The following is a 20228-nucleotide window of genomic DNA, read 5'->3' on the forward strand; positions in this document are numbered from 1 at the left end:
TAAAAAAAAAGGTTAACGTGCAGGTTCAGTCGGCAGTTAAGAAGGCAAATGCAATGTTAGCATTCATGTCGAGAGGGCTAGAATACAAGACCAATGATGCACTTCTGAGGCTGTATAAGGCTCTGGTCAGATCCCATTTGGAGTATTGTGAGAATGTTTGGGCCCCATATCTAAGGAAGGATGTGCTGGCCTTGGAAACGGTCAGAGGAGGTTCACAAGAATGATCCCTGGAATGAAGAGAACATAGAACATAGAACATAGAACAGTACAGCACAGAACAGGCCCTTCGGCCCTCAATGTTGCGCCGAGCCATGATCACCCTACTCAAACCCACGTATCCACCCTATACCCGTAACCCAACAACCCCCCCCTTAACCTTACTTTTATTAGGACACTACGGGCAATTTAGCCTGGCCAATCCACCTAACCCGCACATCTTTGGACTGTGGGAGGAAACCGGAGCACCCGGAGGAAACCCACGCACACAGGGGGAGGACGTGCAGACTCCACACAGACATTCGATTTGGACCTTGGGTGATTGTGTGTGTGGTGCTTGCATGTTCTACCTTTGTCCGTGTGGGTTTCCTCCCAGTGCTCCGTTTCCTCCTACAGTCCAAAGTTGTGCGGGCTAGGTGGATTGGTCATGGTAAATTTCCCCTCAGTGTTCAAAGGTTGAGTGGGGTTACAGGGCGTGGACCAAGGTAGGGTTCTCTTTCAGAAGGTCGGTGCAAACTCAATGTGCTGAATGGCCTCCTTCAACACTGTAGGAATTCTATGATTTCTATGAATGAGATAGGTTTAATAAACAATCCCAGAGTAAAAGATCCCCTAGGAAACAGTGACCATAACATAGTAAAATTTAGCATTCAGTTTTAGAATGAGAAACATGGGTCAGAAACAACTTTACTACACTTAAATATGGGACATTACAAAGGAATGAGGCAGAGTTGGCTGGAGAAGAATAGGAAAGGAATTTAGCAGAAAAGGTTGATCAGCAATAGCAGATGTTTCTGAAAGTAGTTGATGACTCACAAGAAAGATATATCCCTGTGAGGAAGAAGGATTCTAGTAAGGGGATACATCAACCATGGTTAACCAAATAAATTAAGGATAGTATTAAACTGAAAGAAAAAACATACAATGTGGTAAAGATTAGTGGTAAGCCAGAGGATTGGGAAAGTTTTAAAAACCAACAAAAGATGACGAAAAACAAATAAAGTGTGTAATAAAGACAAACTGAGGGTAAACTATCAAGAAATATAAAAAGAGCTTCTTTAAATATGTAAAAAGGAACTGAGGCCAAAATGAACCTAGGCCCTTTAGAGAATGACACCGGGGAAATAATGGGGAACCAGGAAATTGCTGAGGGGTTAAATAAATGCTTTGTGTCAGTCTTCATGTTGGACGACACTAATAACATTCCAAAAATACTAAATAATCAAGGGGGGAGGAAATAAATACAATAACAATCACTAGAGAAAAGGTCCTAAGGAGACTAATGGGGCTAAAGGCCAATAAGTCCCCTGGATCTGATGGGTTTCATCCTAGGATATTGAAGGAGCTACAGAGATAGTGGATGCACTGGTAATAATTTTCCAAAAATCCTTAAATTCTGAAAAAGTCCCAGAGGATTGGACAATGTAACATCCTTATTCAAAAAGGGAGACAAAATACAGGTAATGATAGGCCAGTTAGCTTAACATCAGTCATTGGAAAATGTTAGAGTCCGTTATAAAGGATGTAATAGCAGAGCATTTAGAAATACATGATATAAACAAGCAGAGTCAGCATGGCTTCATGAAGGGGAAATGAAGCCTGACAAGTTTATTAGAATTCTTTGAGGTGGTAACAAAAGTCAGCCAACTCCCCAGACAGTACGATTGCCTCAACTCGTTTGATTCAAGACATACCAAGGCACTTTGTAGACAATTAAGTCATTTTGAAGTGTTGTCACTGTTGTTACCTTGGGAAATGTAGCTACCATTTTATGCGGCAACTACCATTGTCACAGCACAATCCCCAAAACAGATAATTTAATAAAAGAGCAAATAGTTGCTCTGGGGATTGATATTGGCCAAGGCATCATGGAGAACCCGACTGCTCTTCACATTTAAGCGCAGGACTTTTTCATGTCCATTTGAGTAGAACATAGGGGGCTCAGCTTTAACGCCTCATCCTTCGACCCTTGCTTCACTGACTCAGTAAAGTACTGGGAGGATCAGCCAGATTTTATGCTCTACTCTCTGGAGTGGGACTTGAACATGTGACTTAATGCCTCAGCCATAACACGAGTTCCATTTGAACATTGGAACAGTAGAATTCAGTCTCAGGAGCCTGCTCTGTCATTCAATCAAATCATAGTCGATTTACATCTCAACTCCATTTACCCGCCCTTGTTCCCTGTTTCTGATACACTTACCCAACAGAAATCTACCGATCTCAGACACGAAAGCACCCAGCAACCATAGCCTTTTTGGGAACAATGTTCTAGATTTTTGTGGATTTTCACAATGAATGCAGTGCAGAATACGACAATATCGTTTCACGAAAATGGGCCTGTAATTGATCTTCATCATTGCAAGCCAACATCTGTATATCTCTAGCATCTCGTTGAGTGTTGTGGGTGTGTGTTAGTTGCGTAGACATCGATAGGAGCAATTAAAAGAGATTTCGATAAATATGTACAAATACTTTATTGCAGATTGTTTTAAAACTAGAATTTTCAATGTTTGTAATTATAAAAATTATTAGTGCACACTCTAAAATGGCAGAACATGAAGAATTCTTTCATTCCAAAACATTCAAAATAGGTTCATTAATTTTTTCCTGACAGATCCACACTGTCCTTAAAGATAAAGGGGAGAATTTTCTTCCATGGATTCTAATTAAGGGAATATCGCAACCAATAATGTCAACTGTATTGCAGTAAAGGTGTGCAGAAATTTTGTTTTTGAGTAAAAACTGTTATCTCAAGCTGCAGAAAAATGCAGCTGTTGCATAGATCTTTTAAAAGACTGTGTTAAAAACCTTATATTTGCGCAAGTTTCCTGTCATCTTTTTACCATTAGAAATTCCTTTGCCCACATTTATAATGGTAACTGTAGTACCAAAGGCCGCAGTGCTTAGAATGATTTACATGGGGAAAGGAAGGGAAGATCTTGCATTTATTTAGCATCTTTTACCATTTCATGTCGTTCCAAAGTACCCCATTGGCAATAGACCACTTCAGTCACCATTGAAATGAAAAAATGACACGGCAGCCAATCTGCACACATCAAGCTCCCATAATCAGCAATGCGATGATAAACAGATCATCTATTTAATGATCGCGGTGTCAGGGTGATTATTGCCCTGCATGCCAGGGGAGACCTCCCCTGCTCTTTCTCTGCAGTAGCACCATGAGAGGGCAGAGGGAGCCTTGGTTTAAAGTCTCTCAGGCCCCCTCCATATAAAGGTGCAGACGTAGAAATTTATAATGTAAATATAAAAGTAAGGACAGAATGTGAACTGACGTACATTATTGTTCTACACCTCCCCCCAACCTGTAACCCTATATCACCTGAAAGCGGCATTAGGGATTGTTCAGTCCTGCCAGCGGTGGGCATCATCGCTGGTGGCTCAGGGAAATTTTGCCCAATGATCCAAGTGTTAATTGATTTTTCCCAGCTCTTCGAATTTTCCCACCCTGGCTTTTTGCAGCTCTTCGAATTTTCCCACCCTGCCCCTATTGGTGCCTTCCGCTGCTGGCAGGACTGGGAAATCCCGCTCGATGTTCAATGGGCGCTGAAGTAGTGCTGAACGCAAAATATTGTTTTAAAAGCTTGCAAACGACCTCAGGCACATCAGCTACGACAATAACCTCTAAAGTTAAGCAATAGGAACTGTGGAACAACTTGGTGCAAAATTCCTGCTGCGCTCGTAATGGGAAGTGGGGAGCTGGCAAGGAGTGGGTGTCCAGTCGTCAAAGATACGCACTGCCAAAGACCTCTCCATCACAGCAGGGGGTGTTTTTGTGAAGTAGCCTTCAGACAGATTGTTGGAGCAGAGTGGTGGCCAGTTTGTGTGTGTATCAATCTATACTTGACCTGCAAGTGCTTATTTGCAGGAATCTGACTCCCCATTTCCACCAAATATGTTTATTGGACAAAAACCAAAGCAAAGTATGAAGGATATCAAATATATTGAAACTAACTTATGTCATTCCATAAATAAGTGTTACTTTCTGTACACTATTGCTCTTTATACATCTCGTTACAAAAAATGAGCTGCAACATTGACAACATACATAGCAGTCAGTAAACAGTGATGGGGAAAAAGTTGTCAAACGGTACCTTGACATAACTTACAAGTGAAAGGGGCAGCACACAAGAATAAACGAGTTATAGATGAGGAAGATTATTTTTATCTTCACAGGGAGACTGGATTAAAACACCATGTAGGAATCATCAGAATCCATATGTGATGGACCCAAACGATCTTGTATGTTTCCCAGCGATTTACTGTGGGTGCAATCCCGTCAATCTTGCAGCGATTTGATCACAGGTTTAATATTAACACAAGGGGGAGAAAAATCACTTAAAAAATTGTTATATCCCCAGCCGAGATCACGGGTATAGGAACCATCAGGTTTCCCGTGCTCTCCGGGGAATTTGAACCTTCCCTGTACCGGGCTTCCTCTGAACAAGTGTAGCCCCGCTAACATAAAAACCCCAACCTGGGTGCAGGTCGAGGAAGGAGACCCTCCAGGATGGTGGTGATGTGACTGTAAGTAACAATAAACCTCTTTGTGCTCTAACTTACATGGCTGCTTACCTCAGATGCAACAAAAATAAAATCCTAATTTCGACATTGGTTCAATATCATTAAAAGTAACACTGATATTCTCATACAAGTGCTACCAGAATGATGTATTGCAAGTATGATTACAAGAAAAATAACTTCATATCAATTTTAAGATACTTATAAACGAATAGAGCACTCCTTTTTTATAATGCCGACTGAACAATTTGGTGTGACCGATTTCTGATTTCTTGTAATTACTCTGTCTGTTTGTTTTTAGTCTTGCAATTATGGCACTTTGGAAAAAAGCTCTCATATCATCTTGACTTGGTAAGTGTGCAAATTGCCATATAAATGTAAATTGTGGTTGTTGCAACCATTGCATAGAAGAGAAGTATGTTGCAGGCACCAATGGCATTTAAAAAATTGTTCTTAAGATGTTGGCATCACTGGCAAGGCTGGCATTTATTGCCCATCCCTGGTTGCACTGAGACGGTGGTGATACAACTGAATGGTTTTTCTGGTCCCTTTCAGAGTGTAATGAGGGGTCTATCAAGTTGGTAGATCAGACTGGATAAAGGCAGCAGGTTTCCTTCCCTGAAGGACGTTATTGAACCAGTTGGGTCTTTAATGGCAATTCAATGGTCACATGGTTAAGTGATGCCAACACTCTCACTTTGTAAACTAAACTCAAAATGATATGTTGGGATTTGGGCTCATGCTCTTTGGAGGTATAGTCCACTAACAAAACCATTATACCAATGTCCCCATGGGCAGGATATTCTACTTGGGGTTGGGGCCCCCTACGTAAGGGTCAAAGGCTGGTACCAACTCTGCACTGTCGAAGACTGACACCCCGACACCGATTTTGCTTTGATTGGCCAATTAATTGCTAGGGGATGTGCTCAGCTTTAATTTAAGGATGGTTATCGGGCTCCCAAAGCTGGAGGGCCAATAGGTGGCCCATCAACACAAATAGGAGCTGCAGGCCACCATTGTAGGCTAGGGAAAAATAAGGCAATTCCATCCTGAGGAATGTTCCAGTTGGCCTCTGATCCACGTCCTTAGTTGGCCTTTTAATGATCTCAACTATCTGCCACCCGCTTGCAGGCAGGAAGTCTTTCCACCTCTGACCTGACCTTCCAGATAATGACTTGCTGCCAGTAAACTGGCATGCTAGCTGGTCGTGTGAAATGATGCCTAATCCTGTTCTATTTGGGGTGAAAATCCTGCGCTATGACCCTGTTACAGAGAGAGCTGGTGGGCATGTGTTGGACACTAAGCACAGGCCCAACGACAACAGAAATTCAATACATGCATGAGACGCGTTTCCAAGTTATCATATGTGATGGACACAACAATATGTATTTACATAGTGCCTTTAAGGTAGGAAAATGTCCCAAGGAAATATTCTTCACTTCCTTATTTCCATTGCAAAAGAACCCAGATAAGGTATCTGCACATTATGCTGTCTACATCATAACAATGCAAAGAATCATACATTGGATGATTAAAATGGGGAAATAAAACAATCACCAGGTGTGACAATGACAAAGGAAGGTTCAAATTCAATCTCTGATCTGTGCTGAGTTAGTTAAGCATCAGAGGGTGCACTGCAATTAGCCTCAGTGTTGTCATTCTAGGATGAAATGCACCCATCTCTCCTCGTTGCTGTCCAATGACTCGGTGCTGGAAGTCATTTGGTTAAGAATACACAAGGCTGAGTTCGTATATCTTTAACGGTGGACCAGCCATGTTAACACTTGCAGACGGGCACCATGAAATATCAGTTTTTGGACAAGGTATCATCCGCAAAATGGTGAACAGCTGTCTTCAGGTCAAGACCAACAACTCAACAGAGGAGAATAAAAAAAGATTAAATCTCCTTTTGTACTGGACAGTCTACATATCTTTTAACAAGGCTGTTGCCCTAATTTAAACTGTCCATCCACTCAATATCCCAGGGAAAATAGGGTTAAAATCAGGGATTTATTCCATTCCACTGTTGGCCGTGCCTGCAGAGATTTAGGGCCTAAGCTCTGGCATTCCTCCCCACCTCCCTGACTCCCTCTCTTCCCTTAAGACACTCCTTAAAGCCTAAGTCTTTTGATCAAGTTTTTGTCCCATGTCCTAATGTCTTCTTACAGGGCTTAGTGCCAAATTGTGTCTGATAATGCTTTTGTGAAATGCCTTGGGGCATATATGTTAAAAGCACTGAATAAATACAACAAATTATTGTTCTATCTGCAGGTTCTTCAGACAAAAGTGCCTTTTTAAAATCAAGTGTTTCAATGTTTTTTGTGTACTCCAAGACTGTTAACATTCATATGTAATATCATAAGCAAATTATTATAAAAATCTTCATACAACATATATTTGCAAAATAAACGGCGATGGGTAATACGTTAGGGTTTACAGCAAAGTAAATACTTTCATACACCATTCCCGAGGCACAGGAGTTTTGAAAAAGTAAAACAATTCTTTATAAAATAGAAATTACAAATATGAGTTCTGTGTATTTTTGTGAGTCAATGAATTTATCAAACAGCTGGGCATATTTCTTTGCAAGGTTGCCTGCATGCTGTGCTGATTGTCACAGGTCCAAGGAGCAGAGGGCGAGGGCTCTCGTTTGATGACAGTGTGGATTAGGTCATGATCTTTGAACTGTGGCGACAATTTAAACGTCTCCTGACTTGGACCCTTGTCCTGGATAGGATGGTGCAGATAGGGAGCTGGCTGAAAACGGTCCGCAGGTTGATCTCTGAGAGTGCAATGGGAATGGGAGGCTCTCTGTGGACTGAAATGAGCCATGTCTGTGCCGTGCTTCGACAGTCTGTTGGGACTACATTCATGGTCTGCCATCCACAGGCCACCTCCCTTGGCCACACTGGCCCTGCAGAATGGAGGCTGCAGGGGAGTTTTCAGTTTTTCACATGGTGGCAACTGCTCGAGTGGGCTGGGATCGCACTTCACCTGCGGCAGGAAGTTCACTGCCATCTTCTTTCCCATTTCTCCAGCGTCAGTCCACTGGTGACCTGGAGATCCCAAGGGCTGGTCCAATTCACTATGCGGGTCAGGATTGTATTCGCTTTTGATGTGCAGTCCCAAAAACATTTCTGTGCTGTTACAGTACCCCACAGGGTGGTCCTTCGGCCTGGGAGCAACAAAATCGCTGACCGACCTGACATTTTCTGATTTACAAGGTTCAGATGGGTAGTCCTCCAGGTCAGTATAGTGCAAGGCGCCATAGGACTGGCTCTGATGCATTTCCTCTCCGATACCCCTGAAGCTCTGAGCTATGTTTTGAAAGCTGGGGGCCTGGGTGCCACCCCTGAGCTGCGGTTCGGACAGCAGTCTACTTCTACCGCAAAAGGGTTTAGCCACCCGACCAGGGACACTACTTATCCTCTCCACAGTTCTCGGGGGCTGTGAATTCAACACTCTTCTGGAGTACTCTGGGCCCCATAAGTCATCCGTGATGGTAACCTTTGGAGCCCTGGGAAATGAGGTGCAAAAATTTAGTGGCTCATTCTGGTTGACGTCACCGTCTTTTTTGATGGGCTCATATTTATCTTCTCTCCCTCCTTTTCCCAGGTGCTGCTCATACAGATGTTTTAACTGCTGTGATGATTCGGTGCAGTTGCTGTACACCAGTCTGTTGGCACTGTCAGATTGGTCAGGATTTGATTGGTTCCTCAGACGCTCCTCCTTGGATCTCTCTGTGTCCCTGTGGAAAGCAAGAACATTACTGTGCTGCTGTGCTGTCACTGACATTGAAGTATAGTACCCATTGCTTAAATGGCCCATATATAACATGGACAAGCACTTATGACCAGCTAAGAAGCTAAGCATTAACATTTGCATTATTTCAAAGTTGCCGGTTATAGCGTTTTAAGTGATTCTTCAGCCAGAAACAATAGGATTACTCATTATTTCACACCACATTAAGGTGTGTCAAGTGCAAGAATAATCATAAGTAGATATTATTAAATATATTGTATGTGATTCAATGATTGGACAACACTGACTAAACAATCCGGATTGTGCTAAAAATTACATTAACAACCAATTTCAGATTATCAGCAGGGGTTGCAGTGTGGTTCACTTACAGATGCTAGAAATTATATATATAATTAGAGATTGCACAACAAAAAGTGCATGTCCATGCATTGCACCTTTTTCAACTAAACAAAAGCTGGGGACAGCCATTCCCTGATTCATTCCCCATGGCAATACCTTAACTAATCAGAGTCGACTTGGCTGGTTTGAATTTAAACAAATGTTTGGCAGTCAACTGTTCCCTGGTGCATTCACTACGGCAATGCCTCCACCAATCATAATCCCCTAGCCAAACAATCAGCACCCTCTCCTCATGCAGTATGAATTGTGTTGTGATTTGATATTCTTGCGTCTGCCCTGATGAGTGCAAGATGAAAAACTTTGATGGCATGACTTTTTTAAAGCAACAAACCTCGGTAGATAATTAGGCAAATAGCATTGTGCCTGTTACAATTCATACTGCCTGCAGTTTAAGCAAAGCTGCAGGTTAGAATGGAGTTAGAATAACTGGACAAAAGTCCTAGATTACCTTGGAATTCCCAGGAATTAAAGATTAACCTCCAGGACACTGCTGTGAGCAAACCCAGAGAAAAACAATTGCACGCTTCTTTGATATTTTAAATCATTTAATTATTAGTTATCTACAAAGCACGTGACAATAATAAAAAAAAAGATAACTTACTTGAGTTCCTCTTTAGGCATTGTGGCACATTCTGGGGACTTGTTTCTGTAGGGCAGGTGTCCATTAGTTTGGAGCCAAACCCATTGGCCATCCTTTGTGAGCACTCTGAAGACTGTGAGGCCCTTTTCTCCATTGTCCATCACTATTTGGGGGAGCATGAAAGATGGAGCTCAGAGTTTGACACAACTTTTGATCTGCTTTTATTCCGTTTAGTCTTCCTGTACACAATCGCGCTGGGAAAATTCACACCATGGATATGCGGAGCAGAGATTCCAATGTACAACTGTGCATTGATGTCATGCTTCCAACACAGTAAAATATCCCAAGGTGTTGCACAGAATTGTTAACAAAGTTTGACACTGAGGAAAGGTGACCAAATGCTTGGCAAAGAGCAGCTTTGAAGAGCATCTTAAAGAGGAAGAGACAGAGAGAGATGGAGAGTTTTAGGGAGCGGCTTACATCGTATTTGGTTCTCTGCGCAGTACAGCATGTCTGTGAAGTGGAGGTAGTGGCAACCCGACTTTGCCCGCAGTTCTGCGTCAGACCATCCTGCAGCTGGTATGCCCCTGGGTGCAACAAAATGGAATCATTGTGTTACCAAGGGACAAACGTCATAATCTGGTTATATAAGGCTCTGGATAGACCACTATGGAGTATTGTGTTCAGTTCTGGGCGCTGCACGTCAGGAGCTTAAATGATGAGGACATGGGCTAGGGTTGTACTACATCACATTTAGACGTTTAAGGGCGTTTTTCACCTCAGTACTAACGCACTCAGAACATCTGATGACTTAACCAGAACGATGATTTATTGATGAACATTGCGAATGATAACAAACAGAATACTATACAGACTAGGTTACTATTAAAGTTCCGTGAACTCTCCTGGAACTATGCGTGACTGTCCTGTTGTACGCCTTACTGCCAATTGGCGAGTGTCTCACATCACGTGACCGATGGCTGACACCACCAGCTGGTTGAAGGTCGTATTGCTAACTATATACAATATTATTCACAAACCTATCGCTGCATCCCCTTTCCTTTGGAGATATTAATAATTATATACAAAAAACATGAGTTGTATTATTGTTTTAACACATATGGCAGATTCAACTGTACTTCAAGTAACATTATATGCCTGATACCAGAGCCCCTTGTGCATAGCTCATTGTGCATCTCCAACAGGATCACCCCGCTGATCTTCTGGGCTCTTGTAGCTTCCCGATGTCATGTCTGGAAGACTGATTTCCATGCAGGTGTTTTGTGCCTTAGCCTTTTGACGCGATGTGTCCTGAAGACCGGAATCCTTGCTGGCCATGTCTGCGTCACCAGCTCCTACATCACCAGCTTCTTTCCTGTCTTTACGCAATGCTTTTTGCTGCTGCGTCGTTGTGTAGTCTCTGGTTTGCTGGCCACAATGCCGGTGTCTTCTTGTTTGGTGTCATCGGTGGGACTCACAGTATCCCCCACTTTCCTTCTCTTCCTCTTTTTTTGTTTTTAGAGCGATTTGGTGACTGATTTTGTGACTGCTCCTCTTATAATGCTTGGCTTTGGTAGCACCCATCTTACCACTGGCCTGCTCCATGGGAGCAGTGATTTGTGGATGGGTTGCCGAGACGTCGCGTGCTGACACACTTCCGAGGGACTGTACGGTCATGGTCACGTCTGTACCTCGCACTCTGGTGTCTGGGTTGGATCCACATCCCCAACGTTGGGTGCTGTCCCTCCACCATGGGCGGGATTCTCTGATCCTGAGGCTAAGTGATGACACCGTCATAGAACATAGAACAGTACAGCACAGAACAGGCCCTTCGGCCCTCGATGCTGTGCCGAGCAATGATCACCCTACTCAAACCCACGTATCCACCCTATACCCGTAACCCAACAACCCCCCCTTAACCTTACTTTTTAGGACACTACGGGCAATTTAGCATGGCCAATCCATCTAACCCGCACATCTTTGGACTGTGGGAGGAAACCGGAGCACCCGGAGGAAACCCACGCACACACGGGGAGGACGTGCAGACTCCACACAGACAGTGACCCAGCCGGGAATCGAACCTGGGACCCTGGAGCTGTGAAGCATTTATGCTAACCACCATGCTACCTTGCTGCCCCAAACGCCATCGCGTTTTATGACGGCATCAACAGGGCCCCAGGAGCAGCGATTTGAGCCCTACAGGAGGCCTGCACGGCATTGGAGTGACCCACGCCGCTCCAGCTACCAATACCAGCGTCAAATGGGCCCGCGGGTCTGCGCATGTCCACTGTGAGTGGCGCGATTGCGCGGTGGGTTCCTTCTCCGCGCCGGCCCCGACGCAACATGGCGTAGACTACAGGGGCCGGCGTGGAGCAAAAAAAGCCCCCAGGCCACAGCTGAGGTCCCCCTCGGGGTCGGGCCCTCCTCCCCCCCACCAGGCCGCCCCTGAAAGGATTCGGGCCCCGGTCCCGCCGGGTAAGACCACACGTGGACGCCGCTGGTGGGACTCAGACTATTTGGGGGGCCACTTGGCCCATCCTGGGTGGAGAATCGTCTGGGGGGGCCACGCAGAGTGGCCCCCGAACGGCGCCACGCCGACCGCTCACCGGTGAATTGGCGGATCAGCGTCGGGGTGACGTTGCGCGATTCGCACGCAGCCCGGTGATTCTCCGACCCAGCGTGGGCTGAGAGAATCCCGCCCCTTGCGTTTGAGCCCCACGTGAAGGCTCCTCGTCATTCGAAATTACAATGCATAAGTCATCTATTCCTGAAGAACCAAGTAATGGCTCATCCTCATCTTGTAATTATATTATATACGTATCATCCGTTGTCGTGGAACTGCGCACAGGCACAGCCACGTCTGGCAACATGGTATAAGTATCATCTGTTGTTGTGGAGCTACATATGAATACTGCTCCTCTAATTCATCTTTCGGTGGAGTGGCCTCAAGTCTTGGGGAGTCCAGTACCGGAGCTAATTCATAAGCCTGAAATGATTCACAAATGCTTCTGGAGCCAGTTTCTCCAGAATGGGTATTATATCTTCCATTATTAGCTTGTTTGCAGCTGAGTTGTTTTCATCCGAAGTGTGTGCTACTGCAATCTCACTTACAGTCTCTGCATACGCCATCTTAGAGGTTTCAGTGTCCTACGCAGACTGGGCATCCCTTGTGATCACCTCGTCATTCCTGCCAAACCACCGGCATAGCGCTGAACTGGCTTCCTCATCTAGTTTACCATCACTCCAATGAAACAACCTTGCTGGCATTTCATAGTCATCCTCATCTGGCTCAACCTCCGAGCCTCTACGTTCATCATCATATTCATGGTCTTCGTAGATATCATTGTCTAACTCATCATCGGAGTCAGTATCATCTGCAAAGGCACCTCCTGTAAAATACAAGATTGCACGTGGAATTCTGTGTTCGTGCAGGAGGTGACTAACTTCAAAGTCTTGCTGCAGAACTTTTATTTAATAATCCATGCTGTGGAACTTCAGGAGGACTGAAGAAATTGAAGAATGAGTCATTTGGTCCAGTTTTCATAACTGTGTTACGGGTGCTCTGACCCTTGTGCATCAGCTTTGTTTTAATGGTTTTCAGCATGACATCTTTTACTTTCTTCCAGTCGATCTGGTACCGTCTGCATCCCCTGATATCTGGTTCGTCAGAGAATGAGAATTCAAGCTTGTCAGGCTGCGATTCCAGCTGGTATACTTTCGTAATGACCTCATTTGTAAAATACTCATTTGGCTCAACTCCAAACTCCAGAGTAACGCTCGTTGGCTGTTCACGCTCTGAACATTTAATGTTCACGTCTTGTGGCTTCTTTAATATAAGCTCATCATGCTCCTGTATCATACCACTGAGTGTTTCCACCTTCTTGAAGATGGTTAACCAGAAGTCTGGAATTCCTTTTGATTTTTCCATCTCTTCATCTGGTTTGTTGTCCTCCGCCTGGACTTACGCTTGTTTCTCATCGAATGACTGCAAAAGCATATCTCGTTGAGAGTCGCAGTAATCATCTGGCCACTCGCTGTCTGGAACATACCGCTCAGCTAAGTGCAGGGCCTCACACGCATCCGCTCCTATGATGGACACACTTTTCATGTCCACAATGGAGAATGGGAACATGTGAGTTGTGTCTTGCACCCATAATTCGAGTTTACATACACCCAGCGCCTCAATCCCCTTCCCACTGTAGTGTATCAGCAGTATTGGTTGATTGACAACTTTTGGTTTAACGTGTAGGCCGTCCAAATTGGACAGACTGAGGAGGTTGACCCTCGTTCCCATGTCGAGGTCACATTTTATCAATATGTCATTCATCAACACAACACTAGAGTTTTCCATCTGCTTTCGATGGCATCAGGTTTGTCATTACTATCATCACGACTATTCAGACAGACGTCTTCACTTTTATTAGTCAGACCTGTCTGGTCCTTGGTTGAAATGAGATCAATTAAGAACTATTCTTCTGGTGGCATCTCATCAACTGTGTTAACTGATCTGATTTGGTCCACTATAGGACGCGAAAAACATTGTTTCGCTAACTGATTTGTACGGCCATATCTGGAGCATACGTTTCCATATGCTGGACATTGCCTGGCCCATGTCGATTGCCACATTTCTGGCACAAGATGGTGACTTTGGTTGGCCACTTAAAATGGCCGCCCGCACTGAGATAATGTTTTTTAATTGAACTGCGTCACAGTGCTGATTGCGCGGGCTTCCATTTTGGCGGCAAAATGTTTCAAACTGAGTGCACTGACCTGCTACGCAGGCAGCTCACTCACATGGCAAATCTTAATCGCATTGTCCAATTTCAGGTCTTCTTCCCGTGACAATCTCTCATGGAGCTTATCATTCGATATGCCAACCACTATTTGGTCGTGGGTCATCGATGAATCTAGATTACTGAAATTGCAGGACTGGGCCTTCCAGATTCAAGTGGATAACAAAGCTGTCAAAAGATTCTTCTGGTTTCTGGACACGTGTACGAAAAATGTATCTTTCAAATGTTTCTTTTTTTTTTCGGAGACCAATGCTGATCGAAGTACTTAATCATTTCACTGTAGCTCTTGCTCGCCTCTTCGCTATCAAAAGCAAAGGTATTGTAGATTTGGATTGCTTGTGGACCTGCCACCGTGAGCAGCAATGCGCCTCTTGACAGGCTATGCCTGCAGGTCAAGGGCTGAAACATAGAGCTCAAACTGTCAGTTTCCGTCTACATTACCCGATACTTGAAGCTGCCGGGGTGCCTTTAAACCTTCCACCTCGAACTTCACCGTTGTTTTTTTGTCTCGAGTCACCAATGGCTGTGGTTCACCAGGCTGGTGGAAGAATCTTCGATTTGTCTTGCTCCTTGCTGTTGCAATGATGCACACAGAACATCTGGTGACTTAACCAGAACGATGATTTATTGATGAACATTGGGAAAGATAACAACAGAATACTATACAGACTAGGTTACTATTAGAGTTTGTGAACTCTCCTGGAACTACCCTATGTGCGACTGTCCTGTTGTATGCTTTACTACCAACTGGCGAGTGTCTCACATCACGTGACTGATGTCTGACGCCACCAGCTGGTTGGAGGTTGCATTGCTAATATGTACAATACTATTCACAGGCATATCACCACAAGTACCTCATAGGTGTTTGTGATGATTAAAGGGTTTTGATAGGGCAGATAGAGAGAACTATTGCCTCTGGTTGGGAAGTCCAGCAATAACCTGCTCACTGACGCTCATTACAGCCTTGGTTCAAGCATGGACAAAACATCTGAACTCCAGAGGTGAGATGAGAGTGACTGCCCTTGACATCAAGGCAGCATTTGACAGTGTGGCATCAAGGAGCCCTAGCAAAGCTGGAGCCAATGGGAATCAGGAGGAAAACTCTCCATTGGTTGGAGTCATATCCAGCACAAAGGAAGATGGTTGTGGTTGTTGAAGGTCAGTCATCTCAGTCCCAGGGCATCGTGAGGAGTTTCTAAGACCCAGCTACCTTCAGCCAGTTCATCAATGACATTTGACTTCGCTCCATCATAAGGCCAGAAGTGAAGATATTTGCTGATAATTGCACAATGTTCAGCACCATTCATTGCTCCTCAGATACTGAAGCAGTCGACGTCCAAATGCAACAAGACCTGAACAGTCTCCAGGTTTGGGCTGACAAGTAGCAGGTAACATTCATGCCACACAAATGCCAGGCAATGACATTCTCCAACAAGAGAAAATCTAACCACTGCCCCCTGACATTCAATGGCAGTACCATTGCTGAACTCCCCCTCTATCAACATTCTGGGGTTTACCATTGACCAGAAATTGAACTAGACTAGCGATATAAATACCCTAGTATTGAGAGATCAGAGGCTGGGGATCTGGTGGTGAGTAACTCGCATCCTGACTCCCCAAAGGCTGTTCACCATCTACAAGGCACAAATCAGGAGTGAAATGGAATACTCTCCACTTGCCTGGATGAGTGCAGCTCCAACAACACTCAAGAAGCTTGACACCATCCAGGACAAAGCAGCCCGCTTGATCGCTCCCCTTTCCACAAAAACTCACTCCCTCCACTACCAATGCACAGTGGCAGCCATGTGTACCACCTACAAGATGCACTGCAGGAACTCACCAAGGCTCCTTAGGCAGCACCTTCAAACACACGACCACTACTACCATCTCGAAGGATAAGAGCAGCAGATACCTGAGAACACCACCACCTGCAGGTCCTCCACCAAGTCACTCACTACCCTGACTTGGAAATATATCGCTGTTCCTTCACAGTCGCTGAGTCAACATCCTGGAACTCTCTTCTTAGCAGCACAGTGGCAGTTCCTATAGCATATGGAGACGGCAACGGTTCAAGAAGGCAGGTCACCACCACCTTCTCAAGGGCAACTAGAGATGGGCAATAAATGCTGGCCAAGCCAATGACACCCACATCCATAAATTAATTTTAAAAAGCAGAACAGATTTCACTTCACTGGGACTAAAGAAACCTCCAAGTAAAAGGGATCTAGGTGCATACGCAGTTCCAGATGTCTACCAGCAGGTGGCAATGATGGACTTTGTATTGCTCCACAAATAGTTCAGTGCAAATATTTTGTTGGAGGGATCAGAGACTGGGGACCAAACACTCACTTTGGCATCACCTGTGGAAGAAACAGGCAAGCTGACATCTTGCATTTTTGTTCCAATTACGGGATGGAGTGCTTTGCGTGCTGAACTGGCCTGATAGTTTCAGAACACGGTGCTGAGGTGAGGAGCAGCTGACAAAACCGAACACTGAACTTTGTTTTGCTTGTCCCTATCAACAAACAGAATTTTTGTTTTCATTTATCAGTCGGCTCATTGCCCTACTAATCACGCCTGATTTACTCCGAGGTAAGTCGCCGAGCAGGGGGAGTGGAAAACAGAACAAGATTCTCAAGAGCCTGAATTCAGAATCACAGCAAATACAGTGCAGAAGAGGCCCTTTGGCCCATCGAGTCTGCACTGACATGTGAAATACACCTGACCCGCCAGCTAATCACATTTGCCCGCACTTGGCCCATAACCTTGAATGGTAAGATGAGCCAAGTGCTCACCCAGATACTTTTTAAAGGATGTGAAGCAACCCATCTGTACCATCCTCCCAGGCAGTGCATTCCAGACCATCATCACCCTCCGAGTAAAAATATTTTTCCTCAAATTCCCTCTAAACTTCGTGTTCTTCGCCTTGAACCTGTGTGTCCTCGTGACTGACCCTTCACCCACCCAAGGGGAACAGCTGCTCGCTATCCATCCTGTCCATGTCCCTCGTAATCTTGTACACCTCAATCAGGTCGCTCCCTTGTTCAACAGGCAGAAGGGGAAACACCCCCCTTATTTTTGCAAGATTGCCAAGTTCAAAAACTTTCTCCTACACCCCTCCCCCCCTCATTGACATCTGAAAATAAAAGATGTACATTTATTCTTACTTCACAGTCATGCTGATGGTGCGCTCCCCAGCATGGAGTTTTTCGGCAGTGTGGGATGGATTCAATAGGAAATCCCATTGACAGCAACGGGACTAGAAGGTCCATTTCTAGCTGCCCCAAGTAGCTGCTTCATGCAACTTGCTAGGTTGCTCCAGAGGGTAGTTAGAAGTCAACTATGTTCTTGTGGAACCAGAGTCATGTATTGGCCAAGATTGGGTGAGAATGAAGGGCTTTCATCCCTAGAGGGCACCAGTGAGCCAAGTGCTAAAAAACAACATGCATCTAGTGCTCTTTAAAAAGGCTTAGTGCAATTCCTGTTCTCAGGAACTTTCTTTATCCTCACCTTTCTTTGACTAATCCACACTTCATAGAATCATACAGCACAAGGGGAGGTGGTGGCATAGTGGTATTGTCATTGGATTGGTCACACAGAGACCCAGGGTAATGTTCTGGGACCCACGTAAGACTCAATAAAAAGAAAATGGAATAAAATGTCTAATGGTGGCCGTGAAACCATTGCCGATGGTATAAATACCCATCTGGTTCACTAATGTCCTTTGGGGAAGTACATCTGCTATCCTTACCTGGTCTGGCCTACATGTGACTCCAGATCCACAGCAATATGGTTGACCCTAACTGAAATAGAATCCCGACAGTGCAGAAGGAGGCCATTCAGCCCATCGAGCTTGCACCAACCCTCTGAAAGAGCACCCTACCTTAGCCCACTCTCCCGCCCTAACCCTGTAACCCCACCTAACCGACATATCTTTGAACACTAAGGGGCATTTAGCATGGCCAGTCCACCTAAAGTGCACATCTTTGGACACTAAGGGGCAATTTAGCATGGCTAACCCACCTAAACTGCACAATTTTGGACACTAACAGGCCATTTAGCATGGCCAATCCAGCTAACCTGCACATCTTTAGACTAGCAAGCCACTTGGTTCAAGAGCAATTAAGGATGGGCAACAATGTTAGCCCAGCCAGTGATGCCCACATCCCATGAAAGAATGGGTAACAAAAGGAGGAATGAAAATGCTATCCAATAGTCCCACATTCCCATGCCCCATGCAATTCTTTTTTTCCCAACGATATATTTCAAAGGTTACGATCGTATCTGCTTCCACCACCCTCTCAGACAGAGCCTTGCTGAAAATCCTGGGATAATTGAGATAGGAAACTTACTTCGCATCGAGTGGCGTGGGGCTGAGGTCAAGCCTATGCTTGCCCTTGAGGAGCAAGCCTTTCAGCTTCAGCTCGCTGATGGGAGGGAACAGCAGAGGCACGGCGATACAGAACAAACCTAGCTGTGGCGGAAGGTTGACACCAGACCCAGTTTTCTTCCTCTGTCCCTGGAGGTACTTCAGTCTGCCTTGGAACTGCATTGTCTTTCACAAGAAGGTGGAAGGGAGAAAGGAGAAGTGAAGAAAGGGAGGAAGTTAGACAACCAGCACAAACAAAAAAACTTAAATGAACGCCAAGTCTGGCGTCATGGTCGTGACTGTGGAAACGACATTTGTATTTCCTCAATTATTGAAAATTAAACGGTGATCAAACTGAGTGGTTTAAGATGATCAGATGAGTTGATAGGGGAGAGAGAGAAAACTAATTTCCTCTGTTAAGGGAGTCCAGGACAAGAGGAAATAACCCTGAAATTTGAGCTAGGCCATATATGGGTGATGTTTGGAAGTACTTCTTCACACCAAGGGTAGAGGAAATTTGGGACTTTCGATCCAAAAGGCTGTTGAAGTTACGTCAATTGAAAATACGAAGACTGATGTCCATAGAATACTGTTGGGTAAGGGTATTAAGGGTTTCAGAATCGAGGCAGGTAGATAAAATTAAGATGCACATCAACCATGATCTAATTGAATGGCTGAACAGGCTAGACTGGATGATTGATGTACTCTGGTTCCTCTACCTATAACATATCAAGGGGGCATAACTATAAGGTTCATGGTGGAAGATATAGGAGGGATGTCAGAGGTAGGCTATTTACTCAGAGAGTGGTTGGGGCGACAACATTGTGGGCCGAAGGGCCTGTACTGTGCTGTACAGTTCTATTACCAAGGGCCTGCTTACTGCCCATGCTGCACTGTACACGTCTATCAGCTTCTGCCAGCCTACTGGCTGGAAACTCCGGTACCTTCCTCTGACCTCTCCAAACTAAATGGTTTCCTCATCTCTGACAGCACTTCCCAGGACTGGAATATGTCTGGTTAGCAACTCTCCTCCCCCGTCCCCAGAGCCCCAAACAGTTTCAACGGCTCTCACGCAGTTGGTTCCAAGTACCTTAATAAAAGCAAATTAAAGTACCTGATAAAAGCAAATTACTGTGGATGCTGGAATCTGAAGCAAAGACAAGAAATGTTAGGTAATCTCAGCAGGCCTGAAAAGGGAGATAGCGTTTCGAGTCTGGATGACTCGCTGTCGAAGCTGACACGATGCTGTCAGACCTGCTATGATTGTCCAGCATTTTCTGTTTTTGTTGCAATGTACCTTTATTGGGAGTGTAGGCCTCCAAAGTTAAACTTGGGCCCCGAAGCTTGCTACCCGGGACCATAACTGGGGCAGACATATCCAGCGGAGGATATTTTTTCCATAGGCGAGCAGCATTAGACTGCTGGAAGTGGAGGTTTAGACACACTTGATGCTACAAAATCTACATTCGGTTACCAAAACACTGACTCATCTGCAGGCTGAAGAATTAAAACTTTGGATCCCCTGGGCAGAATTTTCCATTTCCCGCCCAGAGTGCTGGCTGATGAT

The 20228-nt window shown here is 44.9% G+C and overlaps 1 protein-coding gene across 2 annotated transcripts in view; it reads right to left on the reverse strand.

Moving 5' to 3' along the window:
- Positions 1–4120: 4120 nt before the first annotated feature.
- The window catches only part of LOC119965876 (aryl hydrocarbon receptor repressor-like), a 253068-nt gene continuing 236960 nt past the window's right edge, over positions 4121–20228 (reverse strand). For both annotated transcript variants that reach the window (XM_038796824.1, XM_038796825.1), the window contains 4 exons: positions 18645–18847; positions 9980–10086; positions 9521–9662; positions 4121–8506 (listed from right to left, as the gene is read on the reverse strand). In XM_038796824.1, coding sequence (XP_038652752.1) covers positions 7276–8506; positions 9521–9662; positions 9980–10086; positions 18645–18847 — 1683 coding nt within the window. In that variant the 3' untranslated portion in view covers positions 4121–7275. The remainder of the gene's footprint in view (positions 8507–9520; positions 9663–9979; positions 10087–18644; positions 18848–20228) is intronic.

Source organism: Scyliorhinus canicula, chromosome 5 (assembly GCF_902713615.1).
Source record: "Scyliorhinus canicula chromosome 5, sScyCan1.1, whole genome shotgun sequence".
NCBI classification, from domain to species: Eukaryota; Metazoa; Chordata; class Chondrichthyes; order Carcharhiniformes; family Scyliorhinidae; genus Scyliorhinus; species Scyliorhinus canicula.